This window comes from Anthonomus grandis, chromosome 13, assembly GCF_022605725.1.
Source record: "Anthonomus grandis grandis chromosome 13, icAntGran1.3, whole genome shotgun sequence".
Taxonomy (NCBI): domain Eukaryota; kingdom Metazoa; phylum Arthropoda; class Insecta; order Coleoptera; family Curculionidae; genus Anthonomus; species Anthonomus grandis.
In genome coordinates, this window is record NC_065558.1 from 12,247,441 (window position 1) to 12,273,542 (window position 26,102).

General features: G+C 32.5%; 3 protein-coding genes across 8 annotated transcripts; 2 read left to right on the forward strand and 1 right to left on the reverse strand.

Annotated features, from left to right (window-relative positions):
* Positions 1-1,354: 1,354 nt before the first annotated feature.
* Positions 1,355-7,046, reverse strand: LOC126743959 (mitochondrial ribosome-associated GTPase 2). Of its 2 annotated transcripts, none has more exons than XM_050451250.1 (6): positions 6,783-7,046; positions 2,524-2,737; positions 2,333-2,470; positions 2,149-2,282; positions 1,945-2,083; positions 1,355-1,812 (listed from the first exon to the last, which is right to left on the reverse strand). In XM_050451250.1, the coding sequence occupies exons 1-6, from the start codon at positions 6,891-6,893 to the stop codon at positions 1,427-1,429; spliced, it is 1,122 nt and encodes a 373-aa protein (XP_050307207.1). In that variant the 5' UTR covers positions 6,894-7,046; the 3' UTR covers positions 1,355-1,426. The 2 variants fall into 2 exon arrangements, with proteins under 2 accessions (XP_050307207.1, XP_050307206.1); XM_050451249.1 differs by lacking the exon at positions 6,783-7,046 and adding an exon at positions 5,827-5,913 and having other exon boundaries at positions 2,524-2,721.
* Positions 7,047-7,103: 57 nt separating this feature from the next.
* On the forward strand, positions 7,104-8,749 carry LOC126743960 (deoxyribose-phosphate aldolase). The gene is made up of 6 exons (XM_050451251.1): positions 7,104-7,290; positions 7,361-7,551; positions 7,604-7,772; positions 7,829-8,058; positions 8,112-8,258; positions 8,312-8,749. The coding sequence occupies exons 1-6, from the start codon at positions 7,254-7,256 to the stop codon at positions 8,513-8,515; spliced, it is 978 nt and encodes a 325-aa protein (XP_050307208.1). The 5' UTR covers positions 7,104-7,253; the 3' UTR covers positions 8,516-8,749.
* Positions 8,750-8,895: 146 nt separating this feature from the next.
* Positions 8,896-26,032, forward strand: LOC126743690 (sodium/potassium/calcium exchanger 3). 5 transcript variants are annotated; one of them, XM_050450897.1, is made up of 10 exons: positions 8,896-9,036; positions 18,463-18,636; positions 20,629-20,816; positions 20,872-21,070; positions 21,126-21,212; positions 21,276-21,517; positions 24,277-24,439; positions 24,497-24,598; positions 24,760-24,881; positions 25,700-26,032. In XM_050450897.1, the coding sequence occupies exons 1-10, from the start codon at positions 9,009-9,011 to the stop codon at positions 25,910-25,912; spliced, it is 1,518 nt and encodes a 505-aa protein (XP_050306854.1). In that variant the 5' UTR covers positions 8,896-9,008; the 3' UTR covers positions 25,913-26,032. The 5 variants fall into 5 exon arrangements, with proteins under 5 accessions (XP_050306854.1, XP_050306858.1, XP_050306855.1 ...); XM_050450901.1 differs by having other exon boundaries at positions 8,983-9,129; XM_050450898.1 differs by lacking the exon at positions 8,896-9,036 and adding an exon at positions 14,997-15,164.
* Positions 26,033-26,102: the final 70 nt, after the last annotated feature.

Below are 26,102 nucleotides of genomic sequence, written 5' to 3' on the forward strand. Positions count from 1 at the left end.
CTGTGAAACTTTGGAAAACTGTGAAAGAGATTGCCAACCAACTACCACCTAAAAAATACATCAAATCAGTAATAAATGAAAATGGTAAAGAAATTCCTCATATTATGACAGATGACTTTAATATATTCTTTAGCTCAATAGGTGGTAATTTGGAACACCAAATTAAGGTTACAGATGTAAAATTAAAGGTAAAATAAGTAGAAGTTCCATGTTTCTTTGCTTCGTTACAGAAAATGACTTAATAATGACTAAAATAATTAATTCTCTTAAAATGGCTCTATGGTGGGAGAGGATGGTATTTCTTTAGAGATTGTTAGAAGTAATCACACTGTCTTAATAAAAGCATCTAGTAAATAGTGTTTGCAGCTCTGATGTTTATCCAACAGTTTTTGAAAGGTCGGCTATAATACTATCAATTTAGATTTAGAGTGGAACTTAGGAAAGTAAGTCAAGTAACTTGTGGAAGTGCACTCAATTAATTGAAAGAAAAGATAGTCCTATATTTTTAGGCCTGATCAGTGCATAACATGGCAAAAGCACATTAATTTTATCAATAAGAAAATTACAGGATCATTGTTTAAGCTTTATACCTTGAAAGGATGGTTTCAAGAACTTTATTAAAAAGAAATTATCAAGCTTACTGAATAAGTGCTAACATACAGTATTATAGCATGAGGAGCGGCATGAAAAAGTGTGTTAGCACCTTATTTGTAACTGAAAAAAATGTAATAAAAACCATACAGTTGAAAAATAAAATGTACCCAATATTAAGCATTTACTTAAGGCAATTGTATATAAAATATGTTATTAGGTTAAGCTCTAGAAATAATAAATTCAACCATCACTCAATAGAAACAAGGCCCAGAAAACTTGTCACACTTCATGTGCCTACCTACCGCTTCGTTTACTGCAACTCTAAGACATATTTCGTTTATCCTGCCTAAGTATTAAATATACTTCCAAAGGAAATAAGATTTAGAAAAAAAGATTGGTCTATGGTTGTTCAATAGTTTCGAAAGCATATGTCATGATATTTTTAATAAATTAAAACACATATTTTTATTTTGTATCTTTCCCTAGTTTAGTATTACTATACATATGTTTGTTTATTCATTAATTTATGAATCATATTACTTTACCATAGTGCTTATTTTAATCAGGTGCCCCAGAACTATGCATACTAGTCCTCCTGTGTGTATTTTTGATACCAGCCACCTTTAATATAAATTAGTTTAGTTTTCAAAAATTATTATTTGATCAATCACAAGACCTGTTCAAATACTACCAAAACAGATTAAATTGGTTTTTTTACTGTATACATTTTTTGGGAATAAAATATAATACAGGCATAAAATCTTCTGGATTTTTTTAATAGTCTCTTAAAAGAATAATATCACAATTTGTCCTTAAGATAATTCTACTCACATCAGCTCTCATAATTTTCTTTCTCCTCCAACTCTCTATTCTTGTCATAAATAATTTTAATTTCTTTTAAAAGTTCCTCTACATTTTCTCCAGTTTTTCCACTAACCCCAATTACTTTCATCCCAGTTTCCTCTCTAATTTTTTCAATATTGGCCAAAGCTTCCGGCAAATCGATTTTATTAGCGACAAGTAGATGGGGTCTCTGTCTTAAACGTTCATCGAATTGTGAAAGTTCATATTGAAGTATCTCCAAGTAGTTCCATGGTTCATCTAAGGAGGCATCTAGCACAAATACTAAGGCCATACATCTTTCTGCGTGTCTTAAAAATTGTATGCCTAGACCTTTGTTTTTGTGCGAGTCTGGGATTAAGCCTGGTAGATCAGCAACTGGAAAAAAAGTAGGTTTTTGAAATAAATAAAAAAAATCTTTACTCTGAAGTAACTCAATGAACTAACATTTCCAAATATTAATGCTAATAAATAGAATAATATTAGCGATTCTAGAAGAATTTTCCTTACCTGCAACTTGCTCATAATCATCATACTCTACTATACCCAAATAGGGCTTTAAGGTGGTAAAAGGATATGGTGCCACTTTGGGTCTAGCTCTAGAAATTGCTCTAAGTAAAGTGCTTTTGCCTGCATTAGGAAACCCTATCTAAAAAATAATTTTAATAATTTAATGATTAAAAAAAATAACAACAAAAATGAAATAAAACTTACTAGTCCTACATGAGCCATACTCTTAATTTCCACAGTATATTCCAAATCTTCACCTAAAGCACCGAACTCGCAAATCTTGGGAGTTTGCTCAATATCCGAGGCGAAAAAATGATTTCCTTTCCCTCCAGCCCCACCTAAAATATCATTTCATTATTTAAAATTATTGTACTTCAAATTGTTTTACCTCTTGCCGCAATAAACATCAAACCCTCTTTTTTTAAGTCTCCCACTACTTTGTGATTATTGTCCTTTATTACAGTACCTATAGGAACGTCAATTATCATATGACTTGCGTTTTTTCCATTACAATCCTTATTTGAACCTAAAAAAAAACATTTCAATTTTTAAGAATCTTCTAAACTTTCTTCCAGTCACCTTTTTCTCCATCTTCGGCCTCGGCTAAAGTTGGCATTTTGCCTAGGTCTCTCACATCAGAAGTGGCTTTAAGTATAACATGTCCGCCATGACCACCGTCACCTCCATCCGGTCCCGCATGTTCATTACACCACAGTTGCAAAAATGAAATGCAACCGTCGCCACCTTTGCCTCCTATTGCACGGAATTGCCTTGAATCTATGAAGTTTTGAATCTGCATTTTAATAATAATCTGTTTAGGCTCAGATGGACTAATAATTTGGTATTTATAAAATTTATGGCTGTCACAACTAATAAACCACAAGCATAGATATTAATAATATGATGACTAATTTAAACGTACTAAAGGGGAATTGCAATTATTTCACAAATGTTGCTTGGTATTTAGTGAAAAATTTAAATCTTAATCAAGCTGTTCAGTATTTTTATGACACGATAAAAGTCCTAAAACAAGATAATTTATTGACAAAAGTTAACAAATATTGACATTAATAAAAATAGGTGCTAGAGTTCTTCCAACAAAAAGACACAAAACAAGACCAACTATCCAACAAAGTTAAAAACCCAAACTAATATTCTTGTTAGCAAAAATAGATGCTAAAGTTCAAAGATAAATGGCTTGATCTTTTTTTAAACTTTCCTATTAAACCATTACAAAGATCAACGTTATTTCGACCACATAGGGAATTGAACCAAGAGCAAGTACGATAAATTGATCCGTTTTTAGTTAAACTCTAGATAGAATGTAACAAGTTTTGTAGTATTCCTGGGTGGACAAAAACATTCAGTTGACTTAGTAGTTCAGATACATCAATTAAATTATTGCACAACTTAAATAGAAACATCTGGCTAATTAAGATAGTAGATTGTTTAAGAGATGAAAAGTTAAATCTTGTATTTATCTATTAGTGTCAATAAGCCAAGCACTCTTATACAAGTCAAGAAATAAAATGCAAGCACATATGTATATCTGAAAAATACAATAAAACGAGTGACTAAATTATTTATGTCTAAAATTACTTAAAATTAGCAATGCAACTAAAAATAACACACAACACAAGGTATAAAGCAATTAGGTGACAGGAGGTCAACAAAGTTTTGAAGAAGTAATTTATACCCGAACCCCAGCAGGGTAAATACCATCTACTTTTATTTTTATAAGAAGATTATAGAATTTAGGAGCAAGGTAACAAATATTTCTTTTAAAACAAAATGACCACAAATGAGAATTATCGTCCCATATCCATTCGATGTAACTTTTTCAAAATCTTTGATTGATTGATCTTGATTAATATTAACAATTCCATATTCCCTCAAGTTCAATCAAAATTATTGATAGATCAATATGGTTTCTTTACCAAAAGATCATGTATAACCAATCTTTGTATGTTGGTACAATTTCTCTCTGCCCTTGGATGAAAAAATCCAAGATGATGTAATATATACTGACTTCAGCAAAGCCTTTGACCAAGTAGATCACTACATCTTACTGGAAAAGTTGAGGAAACTATTTATTTTTTTTGAAATGCTTACTGCTTTATCATCTTATCTCATTAGTTGTCAACAATTTGTCGAAATTGAAGGGTACAAATCAAAATCCTTTATGCCTAGCTCTGGAGTTTTACAGGGGTCTAATCTAGGTTCACTAGTATTCATGTATGTGATCTATCCAAAGCATTTGACTGTGTGGATCATGGAATACTGTTATCTAAGCTCGATAAATATGGTTTTAGGGGCGTAGCGTTGCGATGGCTTGAGTCCTATTTATCAAATCGTACTCAGAAGGTTACAGTGTCTGGGCGTTTGTCTGCTTCTAGATCCCTAAAATGCGGCGTTCCCCAGGGTTCAGTGTTGGGATCACTGTTATTTTTACTGTATGTGGATGACTTGAGTTCATTGAAACAACAGGGCAAGGTGGTTCAGTTTGCTGATGATACCACAATACTATGGAGCCATAAAAATTCTGATTATATTAAGACTTGTATCCTTGAAGACCTTCAGATTTTATCAGGGTGGTGTGCTTCCAACAGGCTCGTGTTTAATGTTAGTAAGACGTCTATTATGGGGTTTAAGTGCGATGTTCAGAATCTGATGTTTGACGAAAATTCCCTCTTGCAGAATAAAGAGTGCTGCAAGTTCCTAGGAATTACCATTGATGGTCGCCTTCGGTTTGAAGATCATATTTTACATTTAGCTGGGAAATTATCTTCTGGATGTTTTGCAGTAAGAATGGCAAAACAAGAGCTGGGAGGGGTGGTTGCACGTTCAGTGTACTTTTCACTTATTGAATCTCATATTCGGTATGGCTTGCCTTTTTGGGGTTTAACCAATAAGGGGCTACTTAACATTGTCTTTGTTATTCAAAAAAAAAAAAAAAGATGCTTGTGTTCTGCTAAGTTAAGAGATTCTTGCAAACCCCTCTTCATTTCTGAAAAAATCCTAACTTTTTTTTCACTCTTTATCTTAGAAACAGCTGCTCTTATTCACAAAATTCCCAAACTACCCTCTGACACTGGCCATTTGACTCGTCGTGTAAATGATGTTCCCCTACCTATTCCTACGTCTTCCCTTACCAAAAACTCATTAATTTACATAAGTAAAAAAATTTACAATCATGTTCCTCTATGTGTTAGACATATATCGGATGTATACCTTTATTTAGTAATTGATTGTTTTATTTAGTTATCTTTAATTCAAGTATGTTCAAAAAGTTTTGTCTTCTTGTGTTTAAATTTGTTCATTGTTTTGTCAATTTTTAAAATTGTATTTTTGTTTTGTTTTTTTAGCTTGTAGGATGCTTGTACACAAAATTATTCTTACGTAATATAGCACATTTTCTTTCTTTCTTTCAATTACCTATTTCAAGTATCTCTTGCTGCAAACTAGCCTATGCTGATGATCTGAAATTCTTCTGGCGTGTCACGGGTGAGTTTAATTGCTTATTGCTGCAAAGCAATATCAACCTGGTTAAGAATTGGTGTGATCGCAATCATCTAAATCTTAATGTTTCTAAATGATGTGTTATGTCTTATCACAGAATCAAAACTCCAATAATATTTAACTATACCATTGCCAATTACACTTTATGCAGAATGAAATTGTTTAAGGACCTAGGAATTATTTTTGTGAAACATTCATCCTTCATATTATACAGTGGCTGCTTTGTTCAGACTATTGAGGTTTATTATTCGGAACTGCAGATCTTATGAATGTTATATTAATTCCCTTGAATACATTCAAAGGATGGTGCCTATCCAGTTAGAGGTTATAATCACAATTATCTGTTATCCTGGTTCAACTTACTGTTCTGAGGACAGAGACTCACTCTATGGCATTCTTGTGGAAATTGCTCAATGGTCATATAGATTCTCCAACTCTTCTTGGTCACATTTCGTTGCAGGTGCCATGCCCTTCCTCTAGAACAAATAATAATTTTGCTCTTGATTGTGCCAGAACTAACACAAAATATCATCATCCTATTTTTATCATGTGCAACAACTTCAAAAAATTTGCATCCACCTGTGATATCTTTTAATGCTCTCTGAGGCACCTAGTTTCACAGGTAATCATGAGGATTGTTACTCAGTCAGTTGAGCAGTCACTGAAGGATGGAACCCTTTATCTCCTTTTGTTTTATATGTACCTTTTTTTAAATTACTAAGAATTTCATTTTACTTTGTATTACATTTTGTAATATAATTTCAACTCTGGCTCTGTTAAATAATTTAATCCAGAGTTTAGTTTTTTTTGTTACTTTTTAGTACTTTATGTGTTATATTTTATCAATGCTAATTTTGATTTTTCTCTAATTGGGCTCTGACCTGTTGGAAAAATAAAGATAAATGAAAAAAATGAAAATAAATGAAATTATCTTAATAGTTGTGTTTTGGCACATTTAAGCACACAAAAGTTGCACTATCATAAGAGCATTGCCACCATACAGATTCAACCAAAGAATAGTAAGCTGTTAATAGTAACTTCTTATTTAATATTGTTTTTAATTGATAAAATCTGTAATACATTTTTTCAATCTTCTTAGCAGCTTATACAATATGCTCTGACTATCTCAGAAATTGATTGTTATGACCAAGAATTTGATTGATTTGACTTCTTTAATGTGTGCACAATTACAACTAGAACTTAACATTTTTTACTGTAAATTTTTATTAAATTATTGGCTGGAAGCCAGGAGTTTATTTGATAATACAAATAACTCCGAAGGGAGAAGGCCTGGGGAGAGTAAAGTACAAAATACTTACCGCATTACCAGCTGCCTTTGCTTTTTTTATTGGTAAAGGTTTCGCTATCTGCTTGGAATACTTAGCCACTGCTTGTCCAAGTTTCATTGCGACACTAAAGGTTTTAAACATGTTTAAAATTGCAAATAATTAATAATAGGCAAAACATAAACAACAAAACAAGAATATAAAACTAGGTTAGAGCACGGAAATATAGGGTTAGGACCAAGACAATGACTGACTCTTCTTATTTTTTCATTTGGGAGTTGCTAGGAATGTGTTACATTTGGCAGATAAAAATTAAATGTTGACATTTAAGAATATAAAGTAAACAATCCTAATCCTAAGATAATTAAAAAAAATACTTTTACAGGGTAACACAAGATGAAATAAATAGCTATCTCCCGGATTGTTTGACAGCTGATAACATAAAGATCGAAATGATAATTGTTATCACACCACACTTTAGTTTAACTATAAATTGAAAACAATATGGGGGCTTTCCAGAGGAATCCTGGCTGTGAACTAGGTAAAACACCATAATATTAATTTTATAGGCTCAATAGATCAGCAAGCGATTAAGCTGTCCTATTTTCCAGATTTGGACTTGGTAAACAATGTCCATGTCAATTTAACCTGTGTGAACAATCAAGCAAAGCAACTAGCCGAACTAAGACCCATGAAAGGTGACTATAGAGCTGCCTGGATCCTTAAAGCAGTAACTTTTATTGATTTAACTACTTTAGCTGGTGATGATACTAACAGCAATGTATCAAGGTTATGTCTAAAGGTATCAGTATGCTGCCAGTCTTGCATCTGTTTTTAATTGGAGGCTTATTTAGGCAGCTAGGCCAATAGCTGAAGACCTCCTGGAAAAACTAGGATTCAACTATGAGGATCCAGATTGCCCTATAAGGACTGCTGCTGTATGTGTCTATCCTTCTAAAGTCAAAGATGCAACTGACACATTAAAGCAGATTGGGTTTTATGATAAGATTAATGTGGCTTCAGGTAAAAAAAAACTTAATAACCACATGACAACATATAACTTAAGAGTTTCCTTATAGTTGCAACAGGTTTTCCTTCTGGACAGTTCCCACTGAAAACCAGACTAGAAGAAATCAGATATGCAGTCGAAATGGGGGCAAAAGAGATAGACATTGTGATTGATAGGGCTTTAGCAATAACTGGCCGATGGAAAGAGTTGTTCATGGAAATTAAACAAATGAGGAAAGCTTGTGGCTCGGCTCATTTAAAGGCTATTTTGGCCACTGGTGAGCTTGGAACTTTGGAAAATGTAGCTAAAAATAATGATTTATAGAAAACTTTATGAAAATGATAATTTTCTAGGTATACAAAGCATCCTTGGTCGCAATGATGGCAGGCTCAGATTTTATTAAAACCTCTACTGGTAAAGAGACTGTCAATGCCACTTTACCTTTTGGTATTGTTATGGCTAGAGCTATCAAAGAGTACCATGAAAAAACTGGCTATAAGGTAAGGGAGGCTAGACTTCAATGTCTTATGTATATGAATAATGCTTATTTTAGGTTGGACTTAAACCAGCAGGTGGTGTTAAGACAGCAAAAGATGCTATTAATTGGTTAGTCTTAATAAAAGAATTATTGGGAGATGATTGGCTCAATCCTGAACTGTTTAGGTTTGGAGCATCAGGACTTTTAACTGATTTGGAATTTAATTTGTTTCAATATGTTACTGGTAGAAGTCCTGTCAGTTGGGAGTTTAGTGGATAAACATTTTTAGGTAACAAGAATTAAATAGGTGCTGTAAATAATGTATAAAAAGAAATATTTTGATAATGCTATATTTTTGCTATAATTTTTATATTAAATTAATAAATTAGGCAAGTTATTAAGGGAATTAATGAAGTGAGGTCAAAATTAAGTATAAACTTTAAATGTGCCTGATACTTTTTAAAAACAATGTTTATAATATTTACGATGTTTATTAAATACTTTTCATGATTATTCATTGTTTTTTTTATCTCCTTCATTATATTTTCAGAAAATAATATTTTTTAAATCAACAATTAATTTTTAAAAATTACAATAATTTTTATATTATTTCAGTCACACATCAAGGGCAAAATCGACGAAATTGAAGTAAAGTCAATTTGTGTCAAAACTTCAAAGATTTTGGTTAATTTTTTGACAACTTCAAATTCAAAATTTTGGTGTGAACAATCATATTTTTGCAAAACGTTAGATGTAATTTTACAGCACTTAAATGAAGAACCATGGAATCTTCAAAAATGGTAAGAGATCTTATAGTGCAATTCTGATAAACTAATAAGTTACAACCAGCTACCTCAAATTAAAAAAAAAAAACGCGGACAATTGGATTTAAGGTAATTTATTGAGTCAATTGGTATATTATATATTTCTTATCATATCAAGATTTCTTCTGTTAAAATATCATTCTTTATTCATTTTCTGAATCTGCATTGCTACATTGTTGGTCCCATCCAGCAATTATGTTGATTGGACACTGGTTAATTAGCCATTGCAAATTCTACAATTTATTCATGATCTTAATATGCTGATTTTAAGAGGTCTATGTGTGAACTTTAGAAAAAGCAATGTATTCAGTCTCCTTTTAGTTTAATTAACTCATTAAAAATGGTTTCATCAACTCTTGGTTTTTGCCATTTGCACCTTATCTTATTTATCCAATTTAATTTTTTTTTTAATTTTAATATTTAGAGGCTAATGACATGCATGTATGTTGTTATTTAATAGTATTTCGTAATCTGAAAGATGCATTTCTTGATAAACTAAAAGTCTAAGTCAAAATTCTTTTTGACTTTTAAAAAGAAATACTTTTATATTATAGAAATTAGAAGAAAGTTTCAAATTTTACGCACTGAGTCATGTAAATCTCATCTTGTTTTAGAAAATATTAACTCTTCTATTAATATTTACTTCACAGACGTCAAAGTCAAAAAATATGCCTTAATATCAGAAGAATACAAAATACTTATAGATAAAGCCGCATTTAATTAGTGTAACGTACTGTAAAATGTTCCCAACTTCTCGTTTAAAGTAAATATAATTAGAAATCACCTAGAAGATGATTAAAAACTTTTTTACTTATATAAAAAATAGAGTTGATGTCAAAGTTCAGATATAAAATAGGGCGTACAAAATTCCCTATGTTCTATGCCACATAAGTATCTTAAAGAACGTTTTTGTAAACTAAATATTGATTGAAATAAGTATCGGGCACAGTTTCTCCGAAAGCTGATTCCGTATCGCAGATATTACTATCGATATACTTACCGTCATCTGGGGCGAATTCGGCCGATTTTCCGGTATTTTTCCAAATAGCAGCTACATTTATTTTTTTTTAAATCTCAAAAAAATAAATAAATTTCTTCTGTCTTTTGTCGATTCATTCCACACAAGAAAAAAAAAATTCTCATTTCTTAATATATTTTTTGTAACCTAAATAGTGTCCGAATTCACCCCTATGTGTGGGGTGAATTTAGACACCTATTGTTTTTTGCTAATATTCGAATTTTGACATGCATTGGGGTGTAGTCGGACACAAAAATTAAGAAGCATAAGATATATTCATAAGCATTTGTTCACAAAATAAATAAAACAAACTCCTTTGTTAACTGAAAAAATATTCTCACAAGACATAAAAAACACATATTATTTAATTATTATAATAGTATATTATTCTAAGAAGTGCTTATATTACCCGGAAATTTAAATTGGTATCGGCCCCTTCGTGCGTCTTTTACAGATCTGAGAACAAGCGTTAGTTGACGTCTTTCAATGACACTTTCATCTTTAGTTTGGGGGTAAGTATAATAATCTCCCATCTTGGAAGATTCGTGCTTTCTCAGAAAATAAACCATATATGTATCTTGATCCAAAACTTCCTTGACACAGGCGACATAGTCTTTTATTGTCTTTAAGTTGGTCAATTTTACTATGACAAAGGTGTCAGTTGTTATAATTGCGGCTTTTGGATCCTCAAAAGCACCCTGGACTTCGTTATTATTTACGCTTTGATTATTTTCTCCATCAAGTTCATTTTCTTTTTCGCTTTCACCATCAAATCGTTCATCGGCTTCATCCTCATTTGACAGATCTAGTTCATATGATGAAGAGAAGATCCTTCTGTTTGGATGTTGTATAGCTTTTCCGGGAGCCACATTGAGCTTTTTGCCTCTTCTACGCGTCGGTTCTTAGGTAAATCGTTTATCTTGAAGTAAGCCAACGAACGTTTCAGACCATTCATCAGGAACATCATCCTGAGCGTTTGGAACTGGAATTTTGTTTAACACTATCTCCGGATTCAAGGGGAAGATTCCACATGCTCGAAATCCGGACTTGATGGTCTGCTGCATTGTAGGTTCCATGGCAGTTAATGTGGTTTTAAAAACTCTGGGAAAATCTGATTTAGGAATACATCCCTTATTTTGTAATTTCCAATCTGTTAATGCAGCCCGCCATTTTTTCTTCAATGGGGAAAAAAAATACCACGTCTAAGGGTTGAAGAAGGTGCGTGGAATTTGGAGGAAATAGAACGAATCTTATATTAAATCTTTCACATTCCTCAAGAACATGTAAAGACACATGGCTTGACAGATTGTCGCCTATTATTATTTTTGGGCCTTGGAGATTTTTCAAATATGGCAACGCAATCTTATCAAACCAGTCTTCAAAGGTGGGCCCGTCGAACCATCCGCTTTTTGTACGGTTGTAGAAAGCGCCTTCTACTCCCCCTTCCACCCATGTGGGATATAAATGTGTAGCTTTATAAACTGTGAACTGTGTAAGGCGGTAGTAATTGGCCAGATGCAGAAATAGCCATCATGATAGAGATGCTGCTTTTACTTGAATCCATTATTCTCTCCGCTCGTTTTGAGCTTTTACGACACAACACTTTAACACGACCCGGGTCATCACTCATGTTAGTTTCATCGTAATTGACGATGTTCGTATCTGGCACTCCCTCCAACGTGTCCCTCAAATTCGAAAAATATTCCACAATAGTTTCTCTATTCACGTTTGCTCTGACACGTTTAATATTTTGTGCGAGTCGCTCAGTTAGACGCTTGTTTCGATTCAAAAAACAATAAAACCACTCTTGCCCTGGCATATTATCTTGGAACTTCGCTATCCTCATTCCCTTATACGATCCAAATAGCTCTTGACAACATGTCGTATATCGGATCGTGTGAGGGGAAAGCTCCATTCACCAAATTTTTGAATTCCCTCTGCCCAAAATCTTTCATCCTCTGCCGAGAGTGCAGTTTGCCCACCTTGTTTTTTACTGTGCTTATTTTTTAGCTTATCGCTGATGGTTGATTTCGGAATCATATAGGTTTCTGAAGCATCACGAATAGGGCCCGTTCCAAGGTCTCTGGCGTATAGTTCATAAATTCCCCGAGTTTCTTCACATATTTACGCGGCATGGCTGTCCGAATTCACCCCACCTAGTGACAAATTTTAAAGTTAATCCCCTAAACGAAAAAACCAAGGTCAAAAGTCACAATGTTTTTATGCTAAATTGTTGTTTATATAATACTTTTCAACTATTGTTAAAAAATGCACATTCAAATATTTCCTAATTCTCCCACCAGAAGTTTCTTTCTATGGTATAGAGAAAAGGCAAAACATAAGTAAACAAATAAAATGAATACTCACCAGTTGAATTGTTTTTACACTGCGAATACATGAACTACATGCATACTTAGTCGTGTCTAAACGTCGACTGACGTGAAAATCTAAACAATGTTACCGACAGGAATATTCTTGCGCAGAAACGCATTATGTCCGAATTCTCCCCTACTGTCCGAATTCACCCCAGATGACGGTACTATTAAAACAAAGTAAGCATTTTTCGCTATATGCCACTGTAAAGCATTCCGATGCCAGTTTTGTGGATAATTGCTCTACGTGCTTATCAGATTTTAGTCTGTTATCTAGTACTCAATCTAAGAATTTATTAAAACTTACTGTCCGGAGAGCTTCGGCATTTAATAGCACGTTATGAAGTGTACATTTAAAATATTGTTTTTTTTTTCACATTAAAAGACAAATAGGTTCTGATTTACCATTTTAGAAAAAATATGTGCATATGCATTATGCTAAAGGAAAAAAAACTCAAAAAAAAAGGAAAACTCATTAGAAATATCATATCTAAATATCACTTTGTGACTCCTCTTAAAAAGATAAAATTGAAGCCACTGTAGACTAATACAACCCCTAAAGCAGTATTCTCTTAGTATTCTCTGACGAATGAAATCCAGACTGCGAGCTATAAAGCGCTTTATTAGCCTCGAAAAACTCTATCACCCTTTTTCCTTTATTATTATTTTGGTAAAGAGTGTAAAAGGGAGATGCCGAACGAAGAGAGGGTTAAAAAGTCGGGAAAATCACCATTTAAAAATCATACGTTAAGGCAATCGACTAAGGATGACAAAGCCACAAGAGGAAGGTTTAAAAACACTTTACCAGAAATGCAGCCAGAAATATTTAATAGTTCATTAACAGTTATAGGTGTTAAATAAAATGTGTTACGGTCAGACACATTTTTTAAATAAAACAAAGGATCAGTTGTTATAGCTGGTATCTTGTTAGCAAGTAGAGACGCACTTGAACAATAAAAATAATTAATTTTATTAGCGTCAAGCCTATTTTTGCATATTGTTTTGCATTTAACCTATTTACAATTTTCCAAGCTTGCTGGGAGTAACACTTGAATTCTTTTTTAATAATAACCAGACTTGGTAACCTTCATTAATTTTATATATGCGTTACGGTACATACTAAATAACTAATTCAATGAATGAAAATACATGTTCATTATTTAATATGAATTTATCACTCCCTGCATTACGTCTTCGTTAAGTAAAAATTAGATTTTTATGAAAGTAAAAAAAATAGGAAGGTTTTAGGAAGAAATTAAAAAAAATAATTAATTTCAAAAACTTACTACAAAATAGAGGCTCTAGTTACTAGTACTTTTTACCTTGAAAAGTTTCTGGCTAAAATTTTAAGAATTTGAATATTTTACATTTTGAAAACAAACTGTTAGATGTGTGCTACATTATTTGTAAACCACTTATTTTTTCTATTACATCTTTTTTAATAACGGGGCAGTGTTTTAAATAGTAAATTTACTTTCATAATACACATTCAAATTGAAAAGAAGACATTCTACACCACCATACAATACACCTAACTTTGGTAGTATATATAGCAAAAGGGCTTTAACTTAATCATTTAAACAATTAGGAAAATAGCTTAATTTAATTACAGGTTTCGATTAAAGCGAATTATTTAGAAGCTGTTTTTCAGATTTCCAAGTAGACACAGGCTTCTATAGTCTCAAGCTTTTAATCCCTTAAATGGGAATTTCATTTTTTTAAATCTTTGTGAATCATCTCCAAGGTATTTGAGTGCCAAGTAGGTAATATCTGTAATACCTAATTGCAGGTTTTTTTTCATTTTTTGAAGGTCCATTTCTCTCAAGATCTCTTTACACACTCCAGAACAAGGTTGAAGCATACCTTTTTGGTCCCAATTGGTGGTTTTGCTGTCCGAGCAGATTGTATTGCGGTGTCTACAACTTAAAATTTCCTGTCCGCATTTTAACTACCAGTTCTGTCGTTGATTCTGGATCTATTTCTGTACAAGAGGGTTCCCCATTTTAGGAATGCAGACCTTAGTTTTTACTTTGGAAACGCAGCAATTCCGAAAATATGTTTATAAGAACTTTTTTCTTATTTTGAACCCAACACCTCCTTAAATGTGGCTGTATGTTGAATAAACATCCTGTATCTAGCTATCAATGTTAAGACCCTTAAAAATCAAAATTGTTTTTAAGCTCTTCTTTGCCACAACGGCATGAAACTGTTCCTGCCTCTTTCTGGTGCTCAGCAATGCAATACATTTACATTGACCAATAATGTGATTGTAAAAAGAATAAAATTTTAACTTAACTGAGGTATAGGCCTATATGTGAAAACGAAAGTAAATATCCTTATTGACCCTTATTCAGAACGATCATCAGGCCAACCTTTTCTTTGAATTGTTCACGTTAATTTAGCCCGCGATGTATTTAAACCTGAACAAAACAAACGGTAACATTGTCAGAGCCATGCAGAGAACAAAAATTACGTTTAACAAATAACAAAAGAGTCGTCGTTCGGTCGTACATGGTTGTTTACGAATACTGACAATAGCCATCAGTGTAATCAGTACAATAGAGCAGGCAACTCGTTAAAGCGGGCGTAACTTTTATTTTAGAGCAACATTGAGCAGATGAGTGGTTTTCCGACGCGTTTTTTACCACGCGAGGCGAAAATTTCGTAAATTATTCACCCTGCGTGCAACATGGATTTCGAAACTTTGGCGTCAGGTAAGGGTTTATAATAGTTAACCCTCTGAAAAGTTTATTTAACCCTTAATTGGCTTTATTTTATGCGATTCTTTATCTTGCACGTCTATCTCAAACAAATCCATTAATTCGCCCTAATTTTGCGTAATTTCGGAATAGAAATGTTATGTAAATACGTCGGTAAGTGAGCGGATTCGAGTCAAATAATAGCGTTTTTTGTGCAGATTAATATTCTGGTCACTATATCGAATTAAGTTGTTCCGTATTTTTAAGTGAATGATTGTTCCCGCAATGAGATCTCTCGAGCCTCGCACGTCTTAAAAACCAAGCTGCATTTACCCGCATATTCTTATATTATTCTGTAACAAAGAGATCTTTCATCACGGGATATTTATTGCTCCTTAATGGAAAAAATACAGGAAATATGGAATAGATAGGGGTAGAAGCTAATTATTTTACGTAATGTAATTAAAATGTTATGAATAAAATTTATAAGATTTAAGTGCTACCGAAAATTAGCCAAAATGGATGCTGAGAAGTGGAAATATTTATACTAAATTATGTTCTAATAAAGGCAAGAAAATATCAGATGCCTTACTGAAATCTAGATAAACTAAAGATTTTATAAATATGGGGGTTTTGGTGTTACCATCTTAAGTATTGCCTACTCATATACGTTCAAAGGACTTCTGTCTTCATTAGGGGTATTTACTGTTGTGGAGTAATAATCCCAGATCATCATCAAACATTAAGCATGTTCCTCGTATTTTTCTTTAGAAATGTTCGTGTAATGATATTCTCCTATTAGGCCAGGACTGTATTAGTTTCATGAAAACTTCATATTTTAAACATATTAAGAAAACCTAACATTACTGTGGTCAAACGAAAAAAGGAAACTCCTTGGCCTTATAAGATTCAGACAGAATTTACGCCTTAATTTTTAAAATATTTTCCCGAAATAATAAGTCAAACAAGGACAATTTCTTACAAAATAGTGTTAGTATAATGAATTTTCTTGTACCTCAAAAACTTTCTGTGAGAGACAATTTTTTCAGTTAATGTCATGTACTGTTTTACGTATTTTTGCAATATTAAGATTTGGATTCGTTAGAAGATTAAAATTGGATGTTACTTAAGAAACATTTGAAATATTTTAATTTTTTTACACAAAATTTCTGAGATCTAATGGTAAAAACGTTGCCATGATTTAAAGATTCATATTATTTATGGGTGATTGGTTAATGTTCAGGTGTTGTTTGCTTATTTAACGACAAAAGACTGCGTCTTAATAAGTCAAATTTACAACCTACACCAGATGATGGCGAAATATATATCAATGAAACAAAAGGTTAACTGACAAATTATTAAGATTTCTAATATTCAAAGTACCCTCCTTCTATGTCATAAGTCTATATCATTATATTTGATATTATGCTCTTTCTCAATTACTTTCTGGATTTTCAAAAATGTTGTTTTTCTGGAATAGTTAACGAAATATAATATAAGCAATACCATTTTATTATCATTCTGTATGATACCTTAGACTGAGATGAAGCTAAAAATATGAGCACTGAGCAGTGAAATTTTTCAAATTGTATCAATCAGTATTTTCATCAAAAGATTGTATTTTTTTGGTATATTTGATTAAATAAGAAAGCCAAAACGATTTTATTATTATTTTTTGTGATGCCTTAGACTGAGAAGCAGATATAAATATGAGCCTAATTAAATTTCCTAATATTTCTGTCGAGACAGAAATATCCACGGTCTATTTGTTAAGTTCTCCGTTCATGGAATACTGGAGATCTTTGGAAAACAGTGAATAAAACCGCTTATTGGTATGGGAAATTTATTATGGCAAACACATTAATAAGGGATAATGTAGGACCACTTTCAGAGCCACATAAAAATTTGAACTAATAGCATGAGATATCTTCTTTAAATATCACATAAGAAAGAAGAAAATTGAAGATTCGGCTTGGTACTTTCCAGTTTTACTGACCTAAGAAAATGTATTTCATTTAGTAAACTGTCTTTGACAAGTTTTTGCCAGCTAAATGACAAAAACTTGTCGATTTGTACCCTATTAAAATGTTCTAAAACTTGAATGATTTTTTTGATGAAGTTCATACAGAACTGTTAATGAATTCGAATAAAATCCTCGAAAGGGTAAAAAAGATCGTATGAAAAGTATATATATCATATACCATAGATCCTCCAAGCAACAAAAGCCTTTTCAAAATTAGTTGTTGCCTAATAGTGGGTATATAATGTAAAATTTACTTTTTTGCACAACTTGCGATGGCTGTAGCTGATCGGGAATGAATCTTGGAACGCAAGTTTACGAAAGTCTTATTTAAGCCAGGAATATGCCCCTCAATAATTTATATTGAATTTTGTAACACCGTGTATTTTACATGTCATGTTGCTCCCATTAAAATCTGATGGTACCGGAATATTATAACATGGTTTTTCTTGATATATAATCCAGTAATACCCTATGACTTCATAGGATTAAGACTCCTGAGATACGGTAATATCTTATATTACACATATTTCTGGAAAGGCTTATAGTTAATAAGGGTTTTACTGTGAAACACATTTTTGTTTTTCTGGCAGTATATGGAAAATAATGATTATCCGCCATTACGTCTCTCTTTCCGCCCCTAGTGCCGCACAGCCTTTGCTCAAAAGAAATTTTGTACATCTCGTTACAACTGTGTATCACAATTATTATTAATGCGGGCCTAGCAGTTATTTGACCTTTTTTACTGATCTAATTCCAGCTACAATCATTAAACCAATAATACAATTGTTTTTTAATAACATAAATTATACCTTACGTATAAACTGTCTTGATAACATTTTAAGCCTTTGTCATGCATTGTTAAATATAAGCATATATATTCCTGTATTTCTATTCATTTTATAGAATAAATATTTAGCATGGAGAACATTTCTGTGCCAAAAGGTAATTGATTGTAACTAGTTTATTATCTATAATATACTTGAGCAATATACTCTTATTAACCTCTTTTAATTAAAGATGTGCGATGTGTGATTAAAGAAACGCTCTAAATTGATCTGCGCCCAGTTGTGAATCTTTATAGTCGAGTTTTAACGACACGATATATTGGGTTATAAAATGTTTACTCCAAAAACTGGTAAAAACATTAATACTTAATTTAATATAATGGTTGTTAAAAATAAAAACAAACCATTGTATAATGATACAATGTGACAAGCGAACAAATAGTGGCCCACCCACCCAGTTCGTGGGTAGGCACAATAAACTATTATAATTAATTTGTAATTTCAGGACTTAATTGCACACCACCGGCAATAGATGATTTTCCTTCCGATCTATTAACGGAAGAACAAAGGCGAGATGGCGGCATTTTGGTTCACATATTCGTTTCGCTGTATCTGTTCGTAGCCTTAGCTGTAGTCTGTGATAACTATTTTGTGCCAGCCGTAGAAAAAATTTGCCATGGTAAGTCAAGGCACTTATAGTATTCTGTATTAGTATATTCAGTCGAGTACAATAGGGCAGTCGAGCAGGTTTCAGTTTAAAACACGATTGCAGAAAAATAATTATACATTTTTTCACTAATATAATAATTTCTAGACATCATTGAGTTTTTAATGCTTGAACACCATAAGTCATAGATAAATATTTTTGAGGCCTTAAATTAGTGAAGGTTTCGAATTAGGTACAGACTTTAACGGAACCATATACAAAAATGTTCATTTACGTTCCAAGAATGTGCAATTGTTATACAGTGTCTCTCAGCCAAGTGGAATAAATTTCATAAATAAATAGGGACAGGAACTTGCCTATTTTTTTCAATAAAAAATATTATATAGGGTGTGTCGTATAACAATAGTCAATATCAACTTGTATATTACTCAATTTTTGGATTTTCCAGAATATTCTAGACATATTTCATGTACAATGAATGTCCTATACCAATTTTCAACTCTTTCGAAGGTATTAAGTATTTCCAATTTAATTCAAAAATTATCATTAAAAACAAAGAAAATTACTTGGCTACATAAATTTGTTACAACACCTAAAAACTAATAAATAATACTGTCTTAATTAACCAACAAAAAAACATTAATGTCAATGTACCAGATGTTCGATATGCTCGCCACTAACGTCCTGGCAACATCCTAATCTTAAATAGAAATTTCTTCTATAACGTTACTCAACATCTCAGGCGTGACCGAACTAATTGCAATCGCTATTGGTCTTTTTAAGTCAGCCAAGTCGGGGGTTTAGCTTTGTAGAAAATATTTTTGACGTAACCCAATAAAAAGAAGTCTAATGATGTCAGATCAGGGGATCGTGCTGGCCATTCTATCGGTCCTAGATACCCTATCCACCGATTTGGAAATATTCGGTTGAGGTACTGCCAGCCATTGATTTGGGTGGTGCTCCATCTTGCTGAAACCATAAGATATTAGCTGAAACTTATGGGTCTGCTGGATCAGGATATAAGTTTGTCAAAGCTGGCACGACATTATTTTGGAGCAGTGTTAAATAATTATCACTAATTAAATAGCCATCGATGAACAAGGGACCCAAACATTGACCTTATCAGGGTGTTGGGTATGTTGCTCTGTCATCCAGTGAGGATTTTCTTTAGAACAATAGCGGCAATTTTGTCGATTAACATGACCATAAAGTGTAAAGATGCACTCATCAGAAAACAAAACATACTCTGATTGGATCTCATTGTTGCCATTCACAAATATCCGTTCTCCTAACAAAATCATCTTCTATGAGTTCCTGTGTTGGTATCAGTTTATAGGGATGCATTTTATTTTCTTTAAATGTTCGAATAATCGATAAATGGCTAACATCGAACATTGCCGCTGCTTCTCGACACAGTATAAAGAACAAGATCTAGTTTATGTTCGGTGTCCTCGAGCAGAAGTACGTGGATTTTTCTGGAACTCAAGCATAATTTTCAATTTAACATCAGTTATTGCATGCGCAGCTACTTTTTTAAAATGCATTATATATCCAAGCTCACGAAACTGCTTTTCTATTTTACTAATCGTCCCTTGAGATATACGAGGAAAATTGGGATTTTTTTATGGAAAGCAAATTGCATTTGTGTTATGTCCATAAACAATCATCTCTAGAATTATTATTCTGTGCGTTTCTGTTAAACAAACCATTCTTTTGATAAGCAGTTAACGAAGTTCAAACAAGTATGACAATGATAACTATTGCTGACAGACAATAATTTCCAATGCCAAGTATCTTAAACCAAAGTGAAGAACACAAAGTTATTTATTTATTTTTAATCTTATATTAGTAAGAAGGTATCGAAAATAGAAAAAAATAGAGAAGGTATGAAAACCGGAAACATTTCACTAAGGTCATATCGACATATTTCGATAGGAAGACCTAACCCCAGTTAAAAAGTTTAACGGGACACCCTGTAAATTAAATTAAAAAAGTGTTTTTTAGCATTAAACATGTCGGCGGACGTAGCCGGAGCGACTTTTATGGCCGCCGCGACGTCAGCACCCGAACTCTTCGTAAACGTGATCGGCACCTTTATAACTGAGGGCGACATAGGCGTAGGAACCATCGTGGGTTCTGCAGTTTTCAATATTTTAGCCGTGGCAGCGTGTTGTGGAGTCAGCGCTGGAATGGTAACGTTATCATTAAAACATTTTCGGAAAATCATTTAATAGATTTTAATTTAAGTGTGGAGTAAAAGTAATCCCGTTGGACTGGTGGCCGTTGACACGTGACTGCTTGGCCTATGGGATCACGGTGTCCATTTTAATCTGTATAATTCACGATGAGAGGATCGAGTGGTACGAGGCTTTGATATTAGTACTTTTATATATTGTATATATATTGAGTATGTATTTTGATAAGTCCATACAAAAATGGGTTAGAGGTAAGGCCACTTCATCAATTTTATTAAAATTATACACGATTGAGTTGTGTTTCAGGGTCTGTAAGACATATCAAAAAAACGTCGAAGCAAGAAAAGAACCACTCTATATCAATGGAAAACTCGACCAACAACACCAATAATGGTAAATCTTGCATGTTAAATCAAAGTTAAGTGCTTTGCCATAAAAATAGGTTTTTACTTCTAGTCAATGAAGTTCACTTAAACGACAATTCACTTATCTCAACGGAAACGACAATTAGGAAGCAGAAAAATTCGAACGATAACAACATTTACGTTATCACGCCGGCCCATTTAAACGGTTCTGTAAAGAATGAGGAATCTGTCGAGGTGAAGGAGGAGCCGCCCAAGTTGGAATTGAGCAGCAGGGACACTGAAACGGAACTTCCGTTTTGGAAATGGCCGGCGGGCAAAGGAAAATTTAGCCAGGTGAGGAAACAATGTGAATATTTAATGGTTTTTTAACAGAATTGTGACATTAATAAGTACTAATTAAATGTCAGTTTTTAATTAGTTTCAAGAACAATTTTTAACAATTGAATTTAACTTATCAATTGTTTTTATTTTTGCACTATTTTAACACCAGAAAAATTAGGTATAGCCCGATTAGTATAACAAATTGTACTGACATAATCATAATTGGGCAGTCTCCTGTTTTGTTCTCGATTGAAATGAAAAGTTGCCGATTTCTTAATGAAAATTGATACCTGGGGGTTTTTAGACATGGGAAATTTAGATTTAATCTTAATTTATGATAGTCAATGCGTTTTGTTTTGGAAACTTCTAATGGAAACACTTATGAAACTAGACGTTGATATCAAGAGCGTTATCCGAATCGCATAGTTCCAACTTCAGAAACTTTTTCAAGAATTCATGCTTGGTTAAGAGAAACGGGAACATTTGAGAAAGCTAGTCACCTGTTGAGTGCAGCTCGAACAGTAAGAACACCAAAAATCGAAAATGGTAGACGAAGACCAGGCAGATCGTAAACGCTAAATATTTCTCGTTTTTTGGTATGGAAAATTTTAGTTGAAAATTTGTTATATCCCTGTTATGTTCAAAGAGCTGAAGCACTGCTGCCTCGTGACTTTCCGTTACGTATAAACTTCTGCGGTTGGTTTTTCCAATGCCTTATTTGAAAGTCCTTTGTTTGAAAATTTAATTCTGTTTAGCGACGAAGCAAATTTCTCACGTAACGTTATATGTAATTTTCATAGGAACCATATGTGGTCAAATGAAAACCCACATGCAGTACCAGAATCACATTGTCAAGTCTCAACATTCAACAGTTTTCTGTTAACGTGTGGGCAGGAATCCTGGGAAATTATTTGATATTTTTATTCAATTTTTCCTTCCGGAAGATTAAATGGGAAGATATATCGTCGTTTTCTTGAAGAGGATTTGCCGATTTGACTCAAAAATGTGCCTCTTAGACTACGGAATGAAATATGGTTTAAGCATAACGGTGCCCCGGCACATTTTAGCATCCAAGCGCCAGAGTTTTTGAATCAAAATTGCATCCTAGGTTGCCAGACCTTCCTTAATACTTTGGGGACATCTAAAAAGCTTAGTTTACCAAATACCTACATATTCAACATGAAGAATAATTGAAGCATCGAGTAATACTCTTGTAGAACGATTTAAAATACTCCAGGACTTTTCCAAAGAATACGCGAATCAAGGAGGAGAAGATTGGATGCGTGCATACGGACAAGAGGTGGATTTTTTTCCAACATTTATTGTGATTTTGATCTGATTTTTCACGCCGTTTTTATTTAGTGTTCGTCTGTTCAATTTCCTTTAAAAATATTTAATTTTGATTAAAAAAGTTATTTTGCAAAATTGTTTAACTTTTTTAAAACATCGATTATTTCAAACTCAAATATTCTGAAAACGGTTGCTCCTAGCGACATCTAATAGAGGACCTTTTTCGCGTAAAAATGATTAAGGAATTCATTCATTCTTTGGCCAAAAATAAAATACAAGGTTGTAGGAAACGATACGTACATAGCGCCCTCTATAAATAAGATCTAAATTAAGGACAAATCCAAATTTCTCATGTCAAAAAACCCCAAGGGACCAATTTTCATTCAGAAATCGGCAACTTTTCATTTTAATCGAGAACAAATCAGGAGACTGCTCAATTATGATTGTATCACTACAAGTTGTTACATATTAAAAAATTGCTAAATTTAATAACTTTATAGTTTTTTACAATTGCGTTTGCGTCAATTAAATTATTTGTTCTATTGCTACTAATTATAGAAAAAATAATTAGGCTGTTTATCGGTTTCATACTTATCTCTATTCATGTACACCATGTAATCCATTGTTAGAACCTATTCTTCGTGTTAGGCACTAACAAGAATTTTCTTGTGTGGTTGTTGCGTTATATTCTTTTATTTTGAAATATTTTTGATGTAAATAAACTCATTATTATTCTCTTTTATTTTTTAAAAAGAGAAAAGAGCTATATGAAAAAAGTTTAATATATAAAACAAAGTAAAGGTTATCTGTTATATTACTCAGGAGGTTTTATAAACTTTGACATATCATAGGTAGGTTAATTTTAAGTTTTTAACACCAGTCTTAGATTCTTCTTTACTTTAAAAAAGCGTAATTGCTAATTAGGGAAATAATTCAATAATCACATTAATTATTCTTTATGTCATTGCTCTTTCATTTAACATATGATTTAATTTTATTCCATTTTTAATAATTAAAAAAACTACTTTTATGAACAATTTTTTTTTAAATATTCGCCGAATTAATCAAATTTGGCCAAAGAAAACTGCATAATAGTTTTGTAAATTTATCTCTATATCAAATATTACTTTTTTAATTAACCGGCAGCATATTACCCCAGTTGACTCTAAATTTCATGCTAATTGCACTATTGCCTTATTAACCCTTCAGAAACCTCTAGTCATTTCTTAAATTCCTCATTTATTCTTACAATTGTGCACTGATCAAGGATTCCAAGGATTAAACAAAACACGCTTGCGAAATACCCTTCGTTTTGTATTGTTCTATACGTCCCCTCTATTAGAATGCAGATATCAAGCAGCATCGGTCAAATAGTATTAACATTATAACAGGGCATTCACAAATTTAGCTCGATAATCGTTGGTATGTTTATTCTAAATTATATTTGATGCTTCTGATAATATTTTTGTATTTTTTTCCAGATGACATGGATAGTTACATGGCCCATCCGGCTAATTTTCTTCCTAACCATCCCGGACTGCGAAAAACCCAAATTAAAAAAATGGTTTCCCATCACGTTTTTAATGTGCATCATTTGGATCGGATCTCTGTCGTATATTGTTGCTTGGATGATAACGATCATTGGTAACTCACCTGGATATTAAATAATAATTATAGCATACAAAAAATATCTTGTTTTAGGACATACGCTGCATATTCCCGATTCTGTAATGGGAATAACGTTTTTAGCGGCTGGTACCAGCGTGCCAGAAGCAGTGTCTAGCGTAATAGTTACACGACAAGGTATTGAACATCTGTTACAGAAATCATATACCATTATGGTCCCTAAATTAAATCAGTGTTTACATTTTATCGATTTTTCGAGGTCTAACAATATTTAGTTTTTGCATAACTGAAAAATTCTTGCCAAACGCCATCTCCTAAAATGTCTATTTTGGTTTTAGGTCATGGATCTATGGGTATCAGTAACTCAATTGGATCAAACACATTTGACATATTATTGTGCTTGGGTTTGCCCTGGTTTATCAAGGCCACTTTTATGCCTACAATTGCTGGAAAATATTTTGTAAGTATGGTTTGCTTATTGATGCGAATCAGCGGGTATTGTAAAGAAAATAAAGATATTTGTTATTTAAATATCAGTAAGACAATTATTTGCAATGGTTACGTTGAACAAACAATTATCGATAATTGCTACTTTACATTTAACAATTTTAATTGTCAGTTCAAAGAGATAATTTTATAAACTGTTGACGAAGATCAATATTCTAGGGTTCTTAAGATTAAGAGGATTATGTTAAGACAATGTACTGCCCTATATCGGAATTCATTGTTGTAAGCTACAAATGATTTTTTTTTATAATTTTGATGATTTTTTAATTGACGTAAAGTTTTTCTTAATTATCATTTTCGAATTTAGATTATGATTAAACTGGAAAGTTTCTTTTGAATATCCATTTATTTTTTTTTTGTAAAGACTTGCTTGGAATAATTGATTCCAAATTCGTTTAGGAAGATAGAATAGAAATACTATAATTCTACTTGACTGTGCATGTAGCATTTTTAACAGTTGACTTATTTGTTATTGGAAAGCCATTAATTGTTGAATTAATGACATTTTTATAATCATTAATAATGTGTGTCTTAGTTTATATTGCTCTCAGAACTCCCTAGGATGTTTCTTCCTTTCCTACAGTTAGTCTAATTCATGTATAACTATCTTTTTTTTATTAAATGAAATTTAACCCTAAAATCGACCCCCAAATATGAATGTTCCACTGAAACTGATATATCAGTTTTGTTACTTTTAAGTGGCCATAAAATAAATATCCGTTTGATACTTTTGAACCAACATAAATAAAATATTTAATTTTTAATTTCTAGGTTGGAATAAATTCAGCGGGAATAGAATATAGCGCTATTTCACTCCTTTCGTCGCTTCTCCTGCTATACGGGGCGTTTGCTTTGAACAAGTTCAGACTGGACAAGAGAGTTGGATTAATATGCCTGTTAATGTACGCGGTGTTTTTAATTTTCGCGAGTTTAATTGAACTGAACGCGTTCTTCAGAGTGAATCTACCAACGTGCGGGCCATAAACAATGTTATGATATAGCTGTTTTTTTTTAGTACTAACATATGCAGCGTTTTAAACCGAACAGTTTTAACCTACGTTTAGGAAGTAAAACTTTTGCCATAATACATTTAAATGCCAGTTAGTAGTGTCTCATTTTGTACATATAACAATCATTTAGAGTTAAGAAATATTATTTTTGAGATATTTATTTT